Source organism: Lepidothrix coronata, unplaced genomic scaffold, assembly GCF_001604755.1.
Source record: "Lepidothrix coronata isolate B3197 unplaced genomic scaffold, Lepidothrix_coronata-1.0 Scaffold72, whole genome shotgun sequence".
Taxonomy (NCBI): Eukaryota; Metazoa; Chordata; class Aves; order Passeriformes; family Pipridae; genus Lepidothrix; species Lepidothrix coronata.
The window spans coordinates 2182346-2203494 of NW_016690252.1; the positions used below are offsets into that span (position 1 = coordinate 2182346).

Here is a 21149-nt window from a genome sequence, read left to right on the forward strand (position 1 = left end):
TCTTCTTTTTCCACTCTCTGAGTAGAAAGAAGGGTGTACTTGAACATTCATCTCTAGGCAGATTTATCATCATTAGGCAGTACTCAAACACACAGTATCTGTTTTTAAATTGAACTGTTATGGATCTAAATCAGATTTACACAAAGTATGTTGGTATATATTTGACTCTAACTATTCACTAAAGAGTGTTTTTCCCTTAACTTCTGATGTCTCACCTCTGCAGCAGCAGTACAGAGAATGCCAAGAACTTTTGAGCCTTTATCAGAAGTACCTAGCTGAGCAGCAGGAAAAACTATCACACTCCCTTTCTGAACTCAGTGCTGCCAAGGAAAAGGAGCAGAAGGTAAGCTCTTTTTTCCCATCTCCTTTTTTTTCAAATGACATATTCATAACTTCTTTTCTCTTTTATTAGAACCGTAACTTTAAGTGTATTGTCTTGCATCATAAAGTGTTGAATACTGTTTTGTGATTGGTTTCCCATGAGTCCTTCCCTTAATAAATGGATTGCAGGAAAGCAAACAAAAAACCCCCACAAGTTTTGGGTCAATAAAATGGGTGAAGTTAATTGACCATGTTGTATTGGAGTAGGAATCACAGGAACACATACCTTTGCCAAGGAAAAAGTTAAAATGCTCTTCTCTTTTCTGTTCTGTTTCTTAAACAGGAAAATAATTGCAGTCGCTCTAGATATAGCCTTTCACATTTTCACTGTGGCTTTTCATGATTGAAAAGGGCATTACAGATGATGTATTTGGTCAATAAGAGCTTTCTCAAGTCTGTAAAGCAGCTCATCTGATTTGAGCTGTTTATAGAAGACCTATAGTTATATATGCAGTTAAAACCAGAAAATGGTGACTACAGGTATGTGTTAAATTAAGTGGTAAAGTGTTTCTCAGATGTATGTGCCCAAAGCCTTGAAAACATGGTTGCTTGAGATTTTTTTCTGGTAGCTAGGTACTTGATTTGCATCCTTTCTGATAGCAGATTATACCTTGGAATTGAAGACTGCTTATGTGAAAGTGCTGTACCTGATGTTCTTTCCTGCTGTTCCCTTTCAATAGCTTCCATCTGTAGATCTCCAGAATCCATCCTACCTAAGACCATGCCTTTTTGTAGAGGTTATGCCCTTGATCTTTTCTTTTGCTGGAACAGTCTTAAAGGCTTATTTTTAATAGGGCTAGAAGTAAAGTCATCAGCACAGTGTATCCAGAAGGAGGCCTGATTCTGGTGTCTCAGTGGCTCCCTGCTATGAGAATTACACAGACACATCCTGCTTCTGAGGAGCCTGTGCAGGAAGGAGTCTTCTGATTTTGTTCAGGAAGCAGGTAGCAATACTCTGACTTCATCAACATCAGGAATTGTTTTTTGATGATGGGTTTTTATTTGTAAAATACATTGTTGGACATGGAGCTGTTTGTCAGGCTTTTAACCTTTATAAACATTCCACTTCCATTCTTTTGTATTATTGCCTGCCATCCATTTTGTGATGGCAGACAAGAAAAAAGAATCTTCAAAACAAGAATCTTTTTCTCTGAGAATGGATGATGTCTGTGTTGTGGCTTGTGGTATGCAGCTTGCTGTGGATCTCCATGGAAAACAGTCCGGAGGAGCCTGTGTAGTCCAACAGCACTGTGGCAGCTGTGTTAGGGGTGATACCAATACTTCTCTCAGGTTTTGCCCTGCATAACAGTTCATCTCTGTCCTTTCGACTTCAAACACACTTATCCTGTACTAGGTTAGCCCCTAGAATAGAGATGTCTGGTGTCACCACATCTACATCACTGAAGCATGGAAGCAGATAATAGGAAACATTCATCCCAGGGACTGTCAAATCAGCGTCTGGTGGTTCAGCAGTCCACGTTCATCTCCTCTTGTTTGACTGTCTTCCTAATCACTCAATCCATGTATGTACAGAGACTTCTTTAAAGTTGTTTTCTGGTTTCATGTGCAAAGTTCTATCAAGCTTATCTTTGATCCAGTTATTTCTTTTCTCTATACTTACAGGTGCTTTTGTCCACAAATGCAAATTCAGATATTATATCGAGGTTGACATTTCATTTATTGTTACATACTCTACAGCTCCAGCCTAATAGGTCTGAAATTACCCTAGTCCTCTTGCCCTGTGCAAAGCTTTGTAGGCATAGATAAAAACCTGTCAAAGCATACTTCAACTGTTTGTTTTTTTTCTTATAGCTTGCAAAATATTTCTGATGTTTCTAGTCTTCCTCTTCAGTTTTCTCTTTCTTTGCATTTGGCTTTATAAATTGTTACCATTTTTTTTTCCTCAAACAAGCCCTTTGTGCTGTGTTTCTCCTCACAGCTCAGAAACTCTGGAGAGATTTGCAGGGCTGCCTCACCCTAACACACTTCTTCGTGTGATAGCTTTCCAAACCCAGGACAGGTCATTGGGCTGCTTCTTGTTGGACTTTTGTGTCATTGTCACATACCTCTTGTCTTAATACCTAAACTGTGAGTGTCGTGATAGGTCTCTCTTAGTTCTGTTTGAGTATTGTCTTAACACAGTAGTTTAGTCAGGCATTCTGCTGTCTGCCTCAATGGGGACTCCCACATGGGAACACAACAGAGAGGGATTTTTGAGAGGAAAGAATTGGAAGGGGACAGACCCCGAATAGTTTCCTCCTGCTTCAAGTGCTGCCCACTCCAGCTCTTTCTGCCCCATGGAAGCTTTTATGCTCTCCCTTTCTGTTTTGAGCTGGACTTTGACAAAAGCCGTCTTGTTTAAATACTGGGCTAAAGAAAGTGTTCCTCAGTTTTGTTTGAATCCAGATCAATTTGGAATCTTTTGCCTATTGCTTGTTTTTGGGTGACCTAAGGAAGTCCCGGACATGTCTGAATTTAAATCAGGATATACTATCTTGCCACATAGTTTTCTCTTCGTAGGACTGTCTAGGAGAGATAATCAGTGTTTCCTATTTCAGGACACTGCTGATCTTACCAGGGTATCTGTGTTTTGATGTACAATGTTCCGATTTTCCTGTGTCTTGCAGAAACATGGTACTACATAGTTGTACTCTGCATTGATGCCCTTCTTTGTTCTGTCTGTTCTCGGCTGTTCTTTCTTCCTTTCGTTAATTTTCCCTTCTTTTTCCTTCTTGTTTATTTGGAGTAATTTCTAGTGCTACCCTTAAATCTTAACATCTCCCGCTTCTGTTTTTTGCCTGCCCGTCTGCCTCATTCTTAAGCACCATAATGCTGACCATAAGTTGTCACTTTCCTCTGGGCACAGATTTGAAAGCATCTCCTCTCAGTGCTTACATGCAGGGTTTTCTGTTAGAATAGGGCAATTAACAGGTCAAGAGAACCGCAGCATTACCAAACTGGATGGCATTGTTGCAAAAAGTGGTGGACTTGTATGGGAGGCAAAGGACTGCAGTGGCTGTGTGCCTGTGGCTGGTTTGTAGCTATACTGAACTAATGCAGATACTTTGGTGTTAACTTTTATTTTTGTCTCTTTTAGTATCACCTAATGATAGCAGTAATTCTGAAGCCATGTTTTCCTCTTACCTAATACTACTTCTTTATAACGAAAGTCAGCTCTCAAAATGTAAAGAAGCGTCCTGGTAGTAGTGAAATAAAATTCCTGGGAAGATGGTGGTAAGATGATTTAAGTCAGAACTCTTGTGGAGTCAATAATCAGTAACTGGAACATAGAGCTTCCTTTTTTTTGTGAGATAAAGTTAATTCCATTTGAAAAGATACTTAAGGTGACATGAATTGAATTATTCAAACTGGCCTTCTCAGCATTAACTCTAGGTTAATATCTCATGATGCCTCTGGTTTCATTATAGGAGTTTTAAGTACATAACTTTTTATAATAAATTCAATACCTAGAAGCCGAGCTGAAATTGGTTTACCTTCTACCAACCCATAAAAAGAAGCATTAATTGTAAAGTGAATATTAAAGTGGTCACTAAAGTTGACTCAGACAGATTCAGAGAGATAGCACTTGTATAAAGGAAGAGCTCTACTGAAAAATAGGCTTCTGCCTTGATGTTAATAGAAAATACCATTCATATTAAAATGTAGTTAAACCTTTTCTATCAAAAATTATTTTTGGATGTTCTCTCTGCAGCTCCCAAATGTTCAGTCTTTACCATTTTCAGAAGCTTTACACAGACATGTTAAGAAAATTGCCCTTGTTCTAGGTAATCAGATCTGACCTACTTTATATACTTGCTGCTTCACTGCCATCTCAAACAGTGGCAAGAATCCAGTTTGCTTTGGCATATCTCTGGCAGATGAATCTGTAGATGTTCTGCGGTGTAGGGTAGGACTTGAGGCACAGAAGTTGGACAGGCAGCTGAGTTTCTGCAGAACTGGGGTTCTTGAGCTGTATCACCTTAAAGAAAGATAATACCTGTAATCTCGACACTGCTTATTAATGTTAATCTTGGAATTACAAGTACAGCTGGGAGCTTTTGTTTCTTTTTTGTGAAAGATTACCAACACATCTGCTAATTTCCTTGGTGCACAAAGATTCTTGTTGCGTGTGCGTGTGAAGCTTCTGTTCTTCTTCCCCGTGTAGAAAAAGTGGATGGATATAGGGTGGGATTATAGACAGAAAGGAATATCAAGAATTTATTTTCCATGGTGTATCATCTCCCCTCTTCCTGCGTATTATATCGTTTGCCTCCTGTCTGGGGTCTGCCAGTGGCCCTCATCAGGAAAAAGGTACTGTTCTGTGCTAAGCACCAGTGCAAACATCCTGAAGGACCTGGTCTGCTTTGAGCGTATCATAAAATCTTAAAAAAATTGACTTTTTGGGAGGCTAGGTTTTTTTTCACTTTTTTCCTAATTTTACTGTTTCTCTTAAATCACTTCTTCATCTTAAAAATTGTTGAATGCAGTTGTGTCATTTCACAATAAAGTCCAAAGGAAGCCTTTTTTTTGCAAGAACTACAAAACCTTTCTTCCTTTTTGTGTCAGCGACTAAGATTCTTTTCTGTATCATTGTCTTTTTTTTTTTTTTTGGCTTAATAAGGCTGATTACATATTAAATCTTCAAACACTGATTATTTGAGTATTTTTTTTTTCCTTTGGAAAAGATACTGAAACATGTCAATTGTTGGAAGCCTTTCCTTTGTGATTGTCACCACACTTTTCAGTTTTTATTTTTTTTTTTTAAGCACAGGTCACCTTTAAACACATTCTTAGCTTGCTTAAAGAAAACAAAATCCCACATATGCAAAAGGTTTTGAATGCTGTAAGGTAAACCTGCATGATAGAATTGACTTTGTCTGTTTACCCAGCTGTACGGGAACAATGGATGAGCCCATCTGAAAGATACTTGAGAACTGGGATAATAAATAAAGAACTAATTTGACTAGGGACCCAAGGGTATTGGAATAATTTTACTAGACCAGACAGAGACAGTTTTAGCATGAGTAACTATCGGGAATAGCCTTGCCTTACCTGTGTTAGTTTCTGCAAATCCTCTGATCCCTCTCTGTGCCTCTCTTATCTGTAAAAATGAGATAATGTTTTTGTCCTCATTCTTTCTGTTTTTTACTCAAAATGTCACGTTTTGGGTGCTTCTTCAAGTGTGTTCAAAGTGATTAGCAGTGATATTTCAAATACAGGGTGGTCTGGAATAGAGTACCTTGTAATAGCATAAAGAAAAATAATGTTTTTTTCCTTTTACCTCTAAGTTACTAGGTTAATTTACCTGTTACATAGTTAATTTACCTGTCTTTTCTAAAAAAATGCTAGCACCGAAGAGCAACACAAATGGATAAAAATACCTAAGTGAAAAGGAAACATCAGTATTGAAATACCTCCGTATTGCTAGCATTCCCAATAGAGTTTCACCTGCACTCAGTCCCCTGGAATGTGTGCCACAATAGAACCATTCTTGCCCAGTCTGCTTGCTGGGTGTGAATGTCACTGTATTCCTGGAGATAAGCACTTCACTCCTGCTCACTCTCCACTTAACTGAGATCTGTGCCACTTCACCGTCTCTTTGTTCTACAGTCTTTAATCAGCCTTGTTTCTAGTCTTTTTAAGATATTTTGATTTTCCTTTTCTTTTCTTTGAAGATGCCTCTTTCCGTTTCATGCACTTTGCTTTAGAAACTGTCCCTCCTGTGGAAATCTTTTCCTTGGGTGAACACTCATCTCTGATGTTTGTTTTGCTGTTGGATGATAAATCTGGAAAGAAGACAGTACCTTCCCTTCCATTCTCCAAGAGCAAAATATCCTCTTGGCTTTGTAGGCTTCTGATGATACTGTTACTCCTGTGAAACGATATCTCTGGATTTATATGAGAATTTAAGAAATTTGTAGGAGGACTGCCTGCTATAAGAGAAACACTTAGATCTGATGTTGCAGTTTCTCCCCTATAATGCTGGGACAGTGCATTGTGGCCATACTGACCAGCATCTGCTCCCTTTGAAGTGGGAGTGAGGCTTTCTTCTGTGGAATCAGGGCTGCATAAGAATGCACTTGCTCTCAAAGGTTTTGTATTATGCTCCAGGCCTTGAGGAAGAAAACTTCTGTTCTATCTTTCACTGTTTACTCCTAGTGAAGGGGCCTCTGGTGGTCTAGTGGTTGGGGTGCAGGACTCTCACCGCTGTGACCCGGGTTCGATTCCCGGCCCCCCGGGCAGATGGAGCTCGTCAGCCCTGTAAGGCAATCCATCTAAGAGAAGGTCACTCTAAACAAACCTACGTTCTGAGACCCTCACTGCCACTGTCCGAGTTTCACTCGGCCCCGGCAGATGAACCTCAGGATTAAAGGGTGGGCTCAGTTCAGCGCACGCTGGGTCTCACCTAAAAAATCCACTGCGCAGGCTCGAAGGGGTAATGACCTTTCCCAAATCTTCGCTTGCGAAGACTGGCCATTATTATTATTCCTAGTAATTAGGAGTGTAAGCGTCCCAGCTGTCTATCCATATACTGGCACTTTGGTTGTACATTTGACCTGTGCACATGCCCTTTGGTTCCGCAGTATTTGGCCTTTTTCAAAAGTTGAGACACTTGAAAAGCAGTTTCTCATGTACTTATAACCTCCTTGACTCACCAGTTCCTGGTTCCTGGAATTCTCTGATTCCTCTAAATGTGGCATGTCCTGTATGTTGCGATTAATGTTACATTCCTGAAGTTCCTGACTTTTTGAAAACCAGTGCTGGTGACTTTCAAAGCCCAATTTAACAAGGACCTTAAGTAATTTTAAAGGTGACCTTGTTTTGGTGAGGTTTAGGCCAGACAACTAGCAGACTTCCCTTCCAACCTGAACTTTTCTGTGATTCTGCTCTGTATTTTCTCTTCACTAGCCCTTCAGAAAGGGTGATCATCCTGTCAGAACATGTAAAATAAAAGTGAAAATGCTTCTGGGCCAGTAGCAATAGTTCATCAACTGGACTCTTATTTCTTAAAGTGGAAATGATTAGACTTGCTGTTTCTTGCTGTTGAAATGAATAAAGTCTGCAGGCTGATCTGGTACTTCATAATGTAAATACCTTTATTCATCACTAGATTACAGATAGCGTGATATAAGTGATTACTATATTGAAAGATAAATTGCTTGCCATCTCTTGCCAGCAAAGCACACATTTCTGTGTGTTGATCAGGTTGTTTAATTAGAAGTGTCTTTATTTAATGAAAGCCAGGTGATTATCAGTTCAGGGCACTATAGGTTGGTCTTTGTATGGCAGAAAGATTTTTCATGAGAGCCAAGGGTGTAATTTTCTTTCAGCTAAGAAGGTGGGAATTTGTTATCTGTCTGTACCAGGATGATTGCCTGCAGAAATATCTCTTTGAGTTAGTCCTGAATACCCTAAGATTTAGCTTGAGTCTTTCATTTTGAGCTGCAAAAACTTAAAGTTCAAACTTAAAGTTTTTCTGGTGTACAGTTTGCCATTTGAAATTTGTAAGGACTCTCATCCTGGGATTTTATCCACCACAGGACAAATTTATTAAGTTCTTGAGACAACTGGACTCATCTCTCTATATAAGCAGAATATAACTGATGGGGTGGCATCAGCAAAGATTGTGTATGTGTTGCATGTGATTATGGTTTACAGCAGTCTGATTACCTGTCTCTGATCCAGTGAATGCATTCAATATCCTGGTATAAGAGATTGTGGTTGCCATCTATTCATGGCCTATGCCAGAAAATGTCTGACATGTCTGGCTTTGATTTATAGTAATATACATTTCTCTTCATTTTGGAAATTTGCTTTTATAATTCCAGAGTTTGGAACCTGGGTAGAAACAGACCATGTAGACATTCAGGGCTGTCATGTGCCAATGATGATTCATAGTACCATAAACAGAAACAGGGATACATGAGTTTCTCTTGTTTATGCAAGAAAACGGCTGATCTGAAACCAAAATAGTCAAAGCTGACCACACAGATACATGGGTTCTCAGGCTGGCTGAGCTACTTACTAAGATGTAGAGGAGAGGAAGGCAAATGACATACTCTGACCTCTCTTGGAAGTCTGGATTACCTTGAAGTTGGTCTCTGCCTTGAAATAAAGTAATATCTTGTCAGTCTTTAATAGATGCATTTAGTTCCTTGTTACATCTTTCCCCACCCCTTCTCTTCTCTGTAAGTGACAACAATTCTGTTGACTGGAGGTAACCAAACAAATGCTAAGGACGTCTTCTGTTTTCTGGTATGTTATTTCAAAAACTCCTTTTACTCTCTAGAGTTGAGTCATGAACAACAGTACCTTGTTTGAAGAATATAAGTTTACAGTGCATCTGATGAATGTCTCTGCTCTAAAACTTCAGACAGCGGAATTTTCTCAAAGAAGATCTGCTTGGTGGATGAGGCTGGAGATTTTGTCTGCCTGGAATTTAGTAAAGCCTTTGACACTTTGACACAGAGATACTGGCAGCTAATGACTTGAACAGGTTCACTGGGAAAAGAAATGGCTGGATGGCCAGGTCCAGAGAGTGCTGGTGAATGGAGTTACATCCATCTGGGGCTGGTCAGTAATGTTGTTCCCCGGGGATCAGTACTGGGGCCATCCCTGTTTGATACCTTTATTGATGACCTGGACGAGGGAATTGAGAGCATCATCAGTCAGTTTGCAGATGACACCAAACTGGGTGAGAGTGTTGATCTGCTGGAGAGTAGGAAGGCTCTGCAGAGGGATCTGGACAGGCTGGATCAGTGGGCTGAGGCCAATTGTGTGAGGCTCAACAAGGCCAAGTTCCAGGTCCTGCCCTTGGGTCACAACAAACCCCTGCAGTGCTCCAGGCTGGGGGCAGAGGGACTGAAAAGCTGCTCAGTAGGAAAGGACCTGGAAGTGCTGGATGGCAGTGGCTGAACATGAGCCAGAGTGAGCCCAGGTGGGCAAGAAGGTCAATGGCCCCTGGCCTGTGTCAGCAATAGTGTGGGCAGCAGGACCTGGGCAGTGACTGTCCCTCTGTACTGGGCACTGGTGACTGTGTTCAGTTTTGGGCCCCTCACGACAAGAAAGACATTGAGTTGCTGGAATGTGCCCAGAGAAGGGAAAAGAGCTGGGGAAAGGTCTGGAGCACAAATCTGATGAGGAACGGCTGAGGGAGCTGGAACTGTTTAACCTGGAGGAAAAAAAAAAAAAGAGAGAATCAGAAGGGACATTCTCATTCTCTACAATGATCTGACAGGAGGCTGTAGTGAGGTGGGGGTTGATCTCTTCTCCCATATAACAAGTGATAAAAGGAAATGGCCTCAAGTTATGCCAGGACAGGTTTAGGTCACATATGAGGAAAAACTTCTTCACTGAAAAGGGGGTTGGTCATTGTAACAGGCTGCCCAGGGAGATGGTGGAGTCACTATCCCTGGAAGCATTTAGGAGGTGTGTAGATATGGCACTTGAGGACATGGTTTAGTGGTGAGCATGGCAATTTTGGGTTAATGGTTGGACTTTGTAATCTTAGAGGTCTTTTTCAACCTAAATTATTCTGTGATTTTAAGTAAGAAAGAACTTTGTTCCCTTCTATGGCAAGGTGAAGGACCTGCTCTTGCAGGCTGTTGCTTTTAGATGTCAGCAGTAATGATTTTACTCACAGTCATGTTGAGAACATCATTTGAGTCAGGAACCATTTTAGTTCTGGTTACAGAAAAAGAGACTGAAAATTTTAATGGAGAACTTGTCTCATTAAGTGAGCTCACGAGACGCCAGAGGTAGTACAGCCTTGTGAGCAACTGAAGTCACTCATCTGGATTTCAAGTGACAGCTGTGGAGACCACTTTTTTCCTGAGATCCATACGTTTGTCATATAAAGCACAACACTCTACTGTTAATGCATCTTCTTGCCTGAACTCTTCCTTTTGAATACTTATTCTTCAGTGCTTGTTCAGTTGGGCACTCTGGGACTCCTTGTCATTTGTGGGTTTGGAGTGTTTGATAGTGTCCCTTGTAATGAGTGTGCACAGTTAGGCATGGGATTGAGTGAGACAGTTATTTTTATTGCTTTTGCATTAAGTGTGGGTACGCTTCTTTGGAGTCCCTGGAGATTTTGAGGTTGAGAGGAGCAGAGGACCCCGTGTGCACAGTGTTGTTCTGGTATCAGCACACATGTGGGAAGGACTTGCTTCTGACCAGCACTGCCAATGCAATAATCCTCCTGTTCTGTGTTCCTGGGTGCATGTGCAAACATCATGTGAATGTATGGACAGACTGACTTGTAAGTAACCTTTTTTTGCAAACTCGTGTGACGCACACGTTGAAGATACAAACCTATGGCTAAACACCTGCAAAAGTTCATCATTCACACTTGAATTGATATACGTGTAAGCAAGCTTTGAATATAATACTATCTCTAGTTGTGAAACTACATTATTTTCTTCTTTTTGTAAATCTTAACGCAGAAAAGTCCCAGTTTTATCTATCTGTCTTTCTGTTTATGTATTTAACTATTTATTTTTAACTTGAACCTTCTGGTTAATCAACTGATGTCAGCCTTTTGAAACATTGTCTTAGGTCCTTACCATAGACTCTGAAGCTTCAGGTAAAATCAGAGCCAGGAGTATGTCTGGAGACTGTCCTTTTTTACTTGCAGAAATGAAAGTTCAGACACACATTCAAAAAGGTCTTTAAATATTTAGGCCCTTGTTTTTCATTTTTTCCATGGGAATGTCATTAAAAGGACGTGACAAGTTTTGATTAATATTTTTCATTACTTGTGCTGACTATAAGAATTCTCCCTGCAAGTGTGCTACTGGGACTGCTGCTGTGATCTACCAGGTAGGTGAGGGCTGGCAAGCAGATGAATTGGGATCTGATTCCATTCTGTTACTGTATTGACTTCAAGTTACTTAATTTCTTTCAGGATTAGTTTGTTGCTCTTTAAATAGGAGATGATGCCAGCATGTAAGCTCAGTGAATTTAAAATGCTGTGTAAATGCAAAGTTGAATTGTAGGTCTAGTTATAAGATACTGTAAAGAGAGCTCAGTTGGTCTGGGACTTCTCCATGTGTAACTTAATTCTTACGGAAAGGACATGGCAAGAGTTAAAGTGTGAGACACCTGCAGAAAGTTACTCAAATTCAGCACACGATTCAGTTTAGATGAATCTGGGCATCTTCTTTCTGAAGTCCTCATTATTTTTTTTTAAATATCAAGATATTCCTTTTACTTTTTCATTAATTATTAGACAGCATCATCCCTAATATGACCAACACTGAACAAGAAGTGTACAACCCTAAGTAATAAGTAGGACCGTGTTTTTTTCTGCTCTAGCTCGTTGTTTTTCAGAAATATCATTAAGGCTCCTTACATGTTGAATTAATCCCTTCTGTTAAAACTAGTAAATATTTCAGGTATTCCTTTTAATTTGTCTTCAACCTTCTGGACCCATAAGTCTGCACTTTTGTGTGGGAACAAATTCCAGGTAGAAGACTGCTGAACAGACCTGGCAGACAAGAGATGTTCATTATGCTTTGTCAACCTTTTTTTCCCTAGTAGAAGAAAGTTAAAAGATCGAAATAAGAGGTTAATACTTCTGTTATAATAAAGTAGAAGTAAAGAGCTTAAGGACATTATGGAAATAGTTTAAATGTCAGAAACACTGTAAAATGGGGGGCTATTAATTTTTTAGGAGAAATCTCTCCTTACCTTTGGTGAAATCACCACTTTTTTTCCCTGTGATTTCCGTCAGTGACAGAATCTTTCCATACCATGGTTTGATGGACAGGATGACTTGAATGAGAGCTAAAGTGGGACTTGCCAGCCATCACAGTAGAGCTCTTTCACAGTGGTAGGGGGAAGGAAGAAGAGAGCGCACCCTGCATCATCTGGGAGCAAATAAGGCACAGTTATTTGGGTGGCAGATACTGCCTGACGTAGGAAACATCTCCACTATCTGTGCTAGCAAATGTGAACCAGTTTAAGTCCAGGAAGTTGTGGGTACATGTTACAGCCCCTCTGGGGCAGGAGACCACTGTCCTCTTGGTGCCTGCACAAAACCAGGCACAGAGCTGGGAGCTGCTGCTGCCAGCACAACCATCACCACTATGGGTCGAGAGAATTTCATTTCTGTGATGATCATATTCAAGTAATGAAGATTTAGACACCCCCAACAGAAAGATGTTACTCCCAAAAGCTGGTCCTCACAGTTACAGTTTTCACATGTATTTATCTCTTTTCACAAAGGGGCAATTAAACTCCCATAAGTCTGCCAAATTTATTACATTCTGTCTACCTAAATATTTCCTGTCATTTCAGTTGAATGTGGCATTTTCCGGTTCTTTTTATCTTACAACTGCTTAACTGTCACACGTTCTCTCTGAGCTGGCTAAATGTCGAGGGTGGAATAAATTATTAGTCACATACTGTTATTTGTACAACTGTACTATTTGGATTGGGGACCAATATCCTCTTGTATTAGGTAGGCATCTGAATTTGAATCTGAATGATGGTCACTGTTCCAAAGAAGTCACAATGTCGATGTGTTGAAGCATTTTTTTTTAAAATCAGTTGTAGATGAAAGCTGCTTTGAAGATAAATGCAGGATGATTAAATTAAGTATTACTTACTGATATATATTTCTTGCATAAATTTGATTTTCTATTTACATTGCTTCCTGAAAATGCCATTGTTAATAGAGTTCTGACATCTTATTTCCCTTATTACTGTCTCAGTAGCATTTTATTTCTGATGCTTTAATAACTCAGTGTAGTCTGAAAGGATAAAACTGAGGGAATTGACTGAACTAATTAGACCCTGATTTGTCTGACTGTCCAGTGCCTGACAAACGTGTCTTTGACATAAACAGAATAAAACATTTTTGCCATTAGCCACTTACAAATAGCTATTTCGGCAAATCTTTGAAACTATTTAATTCTTGGGGCTTATTGTGCTGGGTAAGGAACCAATTCAGGATTTTTGTTTTGCCATTGTGACTCCTCCTTCCTGTCTGTGTTGAAGTAGAGTTGTATTTAGTAGTTTCACAAAAACTCAAAAGCAGTTAGTGCAGTTATCACCCTAACAAACTGAGTATTTCTGAGAAAGTGGAAATGTTCCTATTTCAATTTCTGGTTAATGACACACTTGAGTACGGGATCTGAAATGTCAGTCTTTGTATTTTCAAACCTGTAGAAACTTGAATAAAGCTTATACATAAGAGCAATCAACTCTGATAGCAGTAGGCTAAATATCAGTTTCTGAAAATAAATTTTATATGACTCTATTCTCCAGACAATTTGACTTTTAAATGTTTAAAAAATGTGACATCTTTATATAAGTGAATATAGATTGAGGCAGGAGCTATAAAAACTTGGAAGTTTCCATGCATCACCTACTTTTCACTATCACCTGTTAAACAGCACAACTAGATACAATGCGGCTTTACTACTTTCCATTGCAATAATTTACTGCCCTTCTGACCTATAAACAGATAACCATTAGCATGACTTGATACTGTTAGATGTTTGGATACATTCTCAGAGGTAATTCACGGTTTTAAATATTGTATGTATGAAGGGTTTTATAACCCAGCGTTTGGAGGACGGCAGCATTACATTTCCTTGAGCAGTGTTCTGGGAGTAATGGTTTGTCACTGCAGCCCTCTTACAGGGCAAGTGTCTTCTCTTCTCACCTCCTCCTGGAATGCTGTATCCTTATGTGAGGACCACTGAAAAATTCATTGTCCTTTTGTCTTTGCTTTTTTAGAGTGTGACTTCACTGCAATCTGCATGCAGAAAGTTTTTGGTGACCTCAGTTATTGATTTATACTTATAACTTCATTGCAGTAAGGGGGGCTTGCTCCATTAGAGAATTTGGGAGTAAATGTAAGTAGGTTCTTGTCTTGCATCTGCTACTGACTCATGCTGTGACCTTTGGGTAATTACTTCAGCTTTCTGTGCCTAAGTTCACTATTTGTACAGTGAGGTCAACAAGGCTTCCCACCAGCACTTGTAAAGCTTTTCAAGTTCTGTGCTTGAAAACCACAAGAACAAAGCACTGTCATGATTCATAATGGCATTACCCCTTTGCACCAAAGCCCTCTATTGAAATAAGAACAGTTGGGCTGAGGTAAGAGTGGTGAATCAAGTCTGTTACCTTTTTTCTATTTTTTGAGGTAAAAAGCAGCCCTAAGAAGCATTCATGCAAAATGGCAAGCCATTTAAATGCCAGCGGGTTGTTAGTCTCCTCAGATTGCTGCTTTTGAACATTGCTTTTCCTTTTGGTCAGAAATAAGCCTTAGAACCTCAGGTGAAACACAGGTTTTCACATCTCATTAAACTGAGTGCGCAGCAACGTGCCTGAACTGTGCCTGTTCATGGAAACCAAAGGATTAACACCAGGTACTGGTGCTGGCTAGGTAGTGAGCTAATGACTAGTGGCACTTGGGAAGGTCCACTTCATCATTGTTGCCGTTGTTTAGAGAGGTTAGGGGCAGGGGAAGTAATCCTGAAGATGTCCCGCCTAAAGAAGAAAGCATGGAAGAATCTTCAATGACTTGCAAAAGACTGTATGTTAGTGAGACGTGAGGTGCTTAATCCTCATTTCTCTTATTAACTTAATTTTTAAAGCTTGTTTTAGGACGAAAGTGAGAAGAGGGTTCATAGCAGCGGACAAATAATTTACTTGGTAAGCCAGTATAGATAGAGAATGATTGAAGCAGAAGACCTCTGACATTTACATGATGTTTACCTAAAGCACGCATTGTAACTTGTTTGTTACAGAAGTCATTGCCTGGAGATTAACAGTAAATGGTTGAAATGGGAATATAAGAGCAGAATGAGAATAAGACAAAGGATAACAACAGGGAAATGTGTTCAAGTGGAGGAACAGGCAGATGACGTAGCCATGCTCTGTTGATGATATTTTTGGACTGTGATAATGTTATCTCAGTAGATACTCTCAGAGGAAGAATTATTCATCCAGGTTATTGTTTCTTGAGAGGGCAGTCTTCTCTGATAAGCATTGTGAAGATTATCTATAAGTGCATGTAGTGTCGGTAAGAGGGCTTTTGTATATCCAGGGTTTATATTTCTTTCAAACTTGGAAGAAACTCTGTCATTTACTCTGTAAGGGTAAGCATGTGCCTTTTCTTCACAGTGGGTGTATTGAGGTTGCCAAGTTCAGCTGCCCATCAAAGATGAGATCATTTAATTAGAAAAAGGCTTTTATGCTTTTGTGGGAAGCTGTAGAGAGAATGTGGGTAGGGAATAAAATGATTGGAGGAACGGTAGAAAGTATGCAGCACAGGTCAATGAGAGGTCCTCTGTAATGACAGTAATTGTTGGGAACATTTTAAAATACACCTAATCAGTATTGGGATTATAAAGATTTAATATCTGACAGGCAGAGATTTCCACGTAGCCATAATTAGAGAGCTTGTTTAGGCAGTGGAAGATCTCCGCTGAAGTAGTGAAGGTTGGGTTAGGGTCTGGCCATGGCCCAATTTTATGTCTTTAAGATTTTGGAGGCATGCTGGGATTTGAGGTTGCAGTTATGCTGGATTACTGAATTGAAATGAGTTTTTCATACATCAGACGCGCGTACTACACACTCATAGTTTTACTGAAATATGAGTAAAAAGAAGTCCTTTCATTCCTCAAATGCTCTTAAAATGTTCTTTCTAACAAGATAATAACTGTAACCTAGCAATTTTATATGCATAACCTTTTGTAGGCTGTACAGCGTGTGCAAGCAGAAATGGCAGGTTGTAAAAAATTATTGTAGTTGTTTGTATTGTGTTAGTGTTTAGAAGCTCAGCCTCCATTCTTTGAGGTATAGCATGAATATTAAAGGAAGATAGAGATTTCTGGCCCACGCTGCAATTTTGCAGAAGCACAGCTTGCTGCTCACACCCGTGTATGAGCTCCTTAGTGGGCAGTCAGGCACTTCAGCAAAGGAGCTGGTGGTGGTCTGGGCAGCAGAGTCCTGAGCCTGGAAATACATACTAACAGCTAAAGAAGCTGTTAGGGTTTGTGAAATGCTGTAATAAAATAGAAACAAAATTCGGATTTTCTAGTTTATTTGTGTCACTGCAGAGGTGCTGGAAAATGGAGGGACCGCAGTCATCAATCTTGGGGTCATTTAGACAGATTGCGCACACGTAAATAAAACATAGTTCCTGTCTTGTCCAGCTTACAATTTGGGGTACAAGCAGCAGAGGAATGAAAGAAAATATGTAGTGGTGTTAGCAGAGATGGAAAGACAAGGGTGTCCATGGAGCATATTGCCATATGAGCTTGCTGAGTGCACAGTGGTGCTCTGTGCCTGTCTCGCTGTTATCTTCTAGTAGTAGTAACCAGCAGTTGTTGTTAGCCCTAGCAGGGCTTGCTATTCTGATTACAATCTTGCTTTTTTTCCCCCCTCAGCTTGCATTCCCATGTAATTTTAGCAGTATTCTTATGGAGAACTGTTAGAGCAAGATAGGAAGCGAATGTTTTATGGCAGCTCAAATCTGTGCTGGAAAATGGCTTAAAGCGTTCCCTTTTAACCCAAGCGCTTAGTACGGTATTTGTGGCAATCAAGAATGCAGGAAATGAGGATGCTTTGTTGCAGAGTTAATGAAGAAGATTTCAGTGTCTGCAAACCCTTGGTTGCAGTTACGCTAGCGATCAGAAGGTGCTTATTTTCCTGTCTTTCAAGGCACTCTTGCGAGAGCATTTTCCGTATGTGGCAGAGGAGACACGGAGGAGGGGGCCTGTGGGAGATCACATGCCGGGTCATCAGTGAAGAAAAGGGATCTTTATTTGTTGTTTGTTATCAGAAATGAATTACTTAAGGGCATGGTTGTGCCCTGCTTTGGTCAGGTACCTGAGCCTGCTCCAAGCAGGCTGATACGTTGTACAGCATGGTGGTATTAGCTCAGCTCCCAGAAGCAGTAGAGCTGCATCAGTAATTAGTTCTTCTCAGCAAGCTTAATTAGCAGGCTCAAGCAGATACTGCACTGACATGGATACTTAACTTCTGGTTTGTGAGCCAGCTTAAGTATGTGTGCAAGAGCCAAGAGCTGTGCAATGTGGACTTAAAGTTTTGCCATCTTTGCTCTATTTCATTTGCAAAACAGACCTTCAATCTGTTTTTAAACTTCTTTCCTCGAACTTTTGCTACAGCCAGTGCATTTGGAGGTGCTTTGTATCTGTCAGAATAAGTACTGCTTTAAACAAGGCCCACACATGTCTGATTAGAGAATATTCTTTTTGATTAAAATCCATTGGTTAATTATTCAAACAGTTTTTTGTTGCTTTTATTACTTTTTTTAAAAAATCAAATCCCATTTCAGTCATCTTTTTAGGCAGGAGATGATTTATAGAAAATGATCTTAGTGTTTATTTGAACATCCAAATGCAATAAATCTGCTCAGTATTTCAATAGCATGCTTATTAATAGAACACATTATTCTGTTCAATATTGCGTTGTCTTTAAAATTTAGCAGAGCATTAGTAGTAATGAAACTAGCTTAAATCAATATATCCCTGTTATGAAACCATCTATGTGAGGAAGAAAACTCAAAAATTTGCCTGTAGCACAATAGCTAGGTGATAGTTGCATAAAAACATCTAAAAGAAAGAGTTTCATGGAACTTTTAGTTTCTAATTTAGGATGTGTGCAGATCACAATGTATTAATTTTAATAGAAATCTTTTCAGAACTAAAAAAATTTCCCATAAAATACTTTGATTGCTGAGAATGGAATGTTGATCTCACTGTCAATAATGAAAAAGCTCCAACTCATTGGAGTAGGCTTTATAACTACACCACATGCAACAACTAAATTGAGTATTGTGAATACAGTCCAGAAAATATCACAGATATTTTTCTATTCAGTTGCAGAAATTGTGTGAAAAAAAACCAAGTGCGCAAAGAAAAACTAAAATTAGATTTAACATTCTCAGCTTGGCAATCGCACGCTTCCATTAAATGTATGGGCCAGAATTTTTATACTTAGATGTCTAAAATTAAACTCCCGAATAAAAGACCTGATTGTAGAAAGTGCTTAAGCACAGTGTTTGTGGAGAGATGCGTGCCCTAGTTCTGATAGTTTAATTTTAGTTTTCTTGGTGGTTACTGTCGGTTCGTTTAACTCAGTGTTGCCGCAGAGCATCTCATTCTCTTGACTTAAGCTCGTAGAGTTATCCAGCGGTGAGTACAGGGATGTGCCCTGCCCAGTGTGCCCTGGCAGCACAGCAGCTCAGGTGGGTGGAACTCCATGGTACTGTAAACAGTGTTTACAGTTTACAGGAAGCAGAGAGAAGACCAGTTAAAGCCAGGCCACTAGTTCCTTCTAAAAGCCTCTTAACTTGGTAGTGCTATGGAATGGCTGTGGGGAAAGCTGCCTTGGTTTCCATTTTTGAGAACCAGGCTATGGTTCTCCAGTTTCTGGAAGGCAATTCGGGTTTGCACCTCAGTGGAGTGTTTTGCTAAGAATGCTCCCATACTGAAGACTTAATGACTTTTACTGTGTTTTTTTTATTGTGCATTGACCACAATTTTCCGCATCTATTTCAGCTTGGTTAAATCCTCCAAAAATACCCACTGCCCTTCCAAAATTCAAATCAAACCAAAAAAGCCCTCATCAAAAACCCCAACCAAAACATTCGCCCAAAACTTCAGAGATATTGTGGAGGAAGCAGTTTGCTCCTCCGTTCTCTATCAGCCTCCACCCATGAAGCTGGAGGTCTTCAGCAAACATTGTCTCACAGCACTTTCATGAGGTGGGTAAGTAGTAAAGTGTTGCAGATGGGTATCTTGAGTCTTGGACACATTGAGTGATTTACTGTTGAGATATAAGTGGAAGAGACAGATGAGTGACAGCATTCCTGCTCATGAACTTGCTAGCTCTTTCCCCTTCCTAAGATGTTGAAATGTAATGAAACTTAAACATTTTTAAACAACTTCCAGATTAAATTTTAATAGGAATGAAAAATGAACAATATTCTTACAAGTAAGAAATGGTCTTCATTATTTTTTAAAGTCCGTATCATAAGGAACAGCACCATTAATAAAAGCCCTGAGTTTTTTTTATATTATGTACACTGTTCAGATAGAAATTTAACAGGGAATTTTAATGAATTGATGGCAGAAATCACATTTTTATTACATCCCTTTGCGGAATATTTCCTGTGAGACCAAGATAGAGAGAGGCCAAAATTAATGGCTTTTCATAGGAACTGAGTGATAAGTTATGGAAAGCTTATAGAGATAATAATTTTAGGCTGCTGTTTGGGTAGCTAAACAGCCTTATGGAGAATTGCTGCTTAATAGACATATCATGGGAATTAAAGACATTTGGATGTTAATTTGTATACTTATTTTTGGTATAGGACCACAAAGAGAAATTCATTCTACAGATACTTTGCTTGCTGCTCTGTAGAGAGAGGGAAAGAATTCACTTATCGGATAGTTCCTGTCACTCAACCGCTTAAGAGAACATGGAGAGGTGTCTGGGGGCTGCCTCTCTTTTCCTTTTTCTCCCCTCTTGTGGTTTTTAATCTGCACCATAAGAGAGCATGATAAGATCTTGCCATGGTTTTGTTCTCATTAAAAATTAAAGAAATTGTTATTTTGGGAAATGAGAGTTATGTTTAGGGAAAATAAGCACCAAAAATATTTATGAAAATCTAAGCAATCTAGCATATTATGTTGACTTAGAGTCGAGCTTGTATTGCCCACTTGGCAAATATATTTTACCATATTGCCGTACAACTATGATAATAAATGAACATATACTAAAGCCCCCTATCTTCTATGGCAACTGGCGCTTTAAAAGCACTTCACGTGCTCAGTTTCCTGTATTTTAAATGCAGATGTTCATCCAAGTTTTAATACCAATGGGAGGCCCTGTTCAAAACCTGCATTAGAGTGAAGCACAAGGTGGCAATAAACTTAATTCGGGCTTTTATCTTTCTTGGTTCCACCTCAAAGCTTTTAAATATTGCAGTTCTGAAGTGCGAATTTCTTTTGTGTTAGTCATTTCTGCGAACACCTGCGAGCGGCTGGGTTTAATTGGCCTACAGCTGGCACTGGCTGCGTGTGCAGGGGCTGGGGGAGGCACTCCTGATCGGCTGCCTTCGCGGCGGGCATCATTATCTCCTCTCCTTCCTATTCAGCTCCCCTTTTTTTTTTTCGGTCTTACATGCAGGTTAGAAAGGTTTAGGGATTAGGCACTGAAAATAGAAGGGGCTCCAGCGAGATTTGATGCCTCCTGGATGAAGTAATTTCGGCAAATATATCTGCATGCATCAACACCTTACTGAACAAGTCAAGCGTGGGTTTGCTAATCTTGTTAGCCAATTTGCAATACTTCTGTAGCTTTCGTGGAGGTGACTGTGCCAGGGGCCAGAGAGGCAGAAGTGCACAGCAGTGACAGCAGCGTAGAAGGGAGTAAGGATTTTAAAAGTCCCTTCTCCATGTCAGCTGTTAGCAGTGTAATGGACGGTGTCACCCTACAAAGCGAGTACAGCTTTGTGTATGGATATTTTTGGTGGGATGGCTTTGCTTTAGTTGTCAGTGGTCCCATTTGCATCGAGACTCATTCGATCTCAGTAACTCAGTTTAAATTAGCAGTCTTTTTGTTTCCCTGAGTGTCTTCTGCTTGTTCTACAGCTTTGAAATAACTGTTGCTCTGCTTTTATTTTTTAAGTTGATTTTCAGAATTAGGAATTGGCATGATAAACCTTCTGATCTCGTGCAAGAAAATACTGCAGAGTGCTTGTTTAGAAAGTATGCATTTAA

General features: G+C 39.8%; 1 protein-coding gene across 4 annotated transcripts in view; it reads left to right on the forward strand.

Annotated features, from left to right (window-relative positions):
- Nucleotides 1-21149, forward strand: part of KIAA1328 (KIAA1328 ortholog) — a 172200-nt gene that overhangs the window by 69839 nt on the left and 81212 nt on the right. For all 4 annotated transcript variants that reach the window (XM_017819087.1, XM_017819088.1, XM_017819089.1 and 1 more), the window contains one exon: nucleotides 216-343. In XM_017819087.1, coding sequence (XP_017674576.1) covers nucleotides 216-343 — 128 coding nt within the window. The remainder of the gene's footprint in view (nucleotides 1-215; nucleotides 344-21149) is intronic.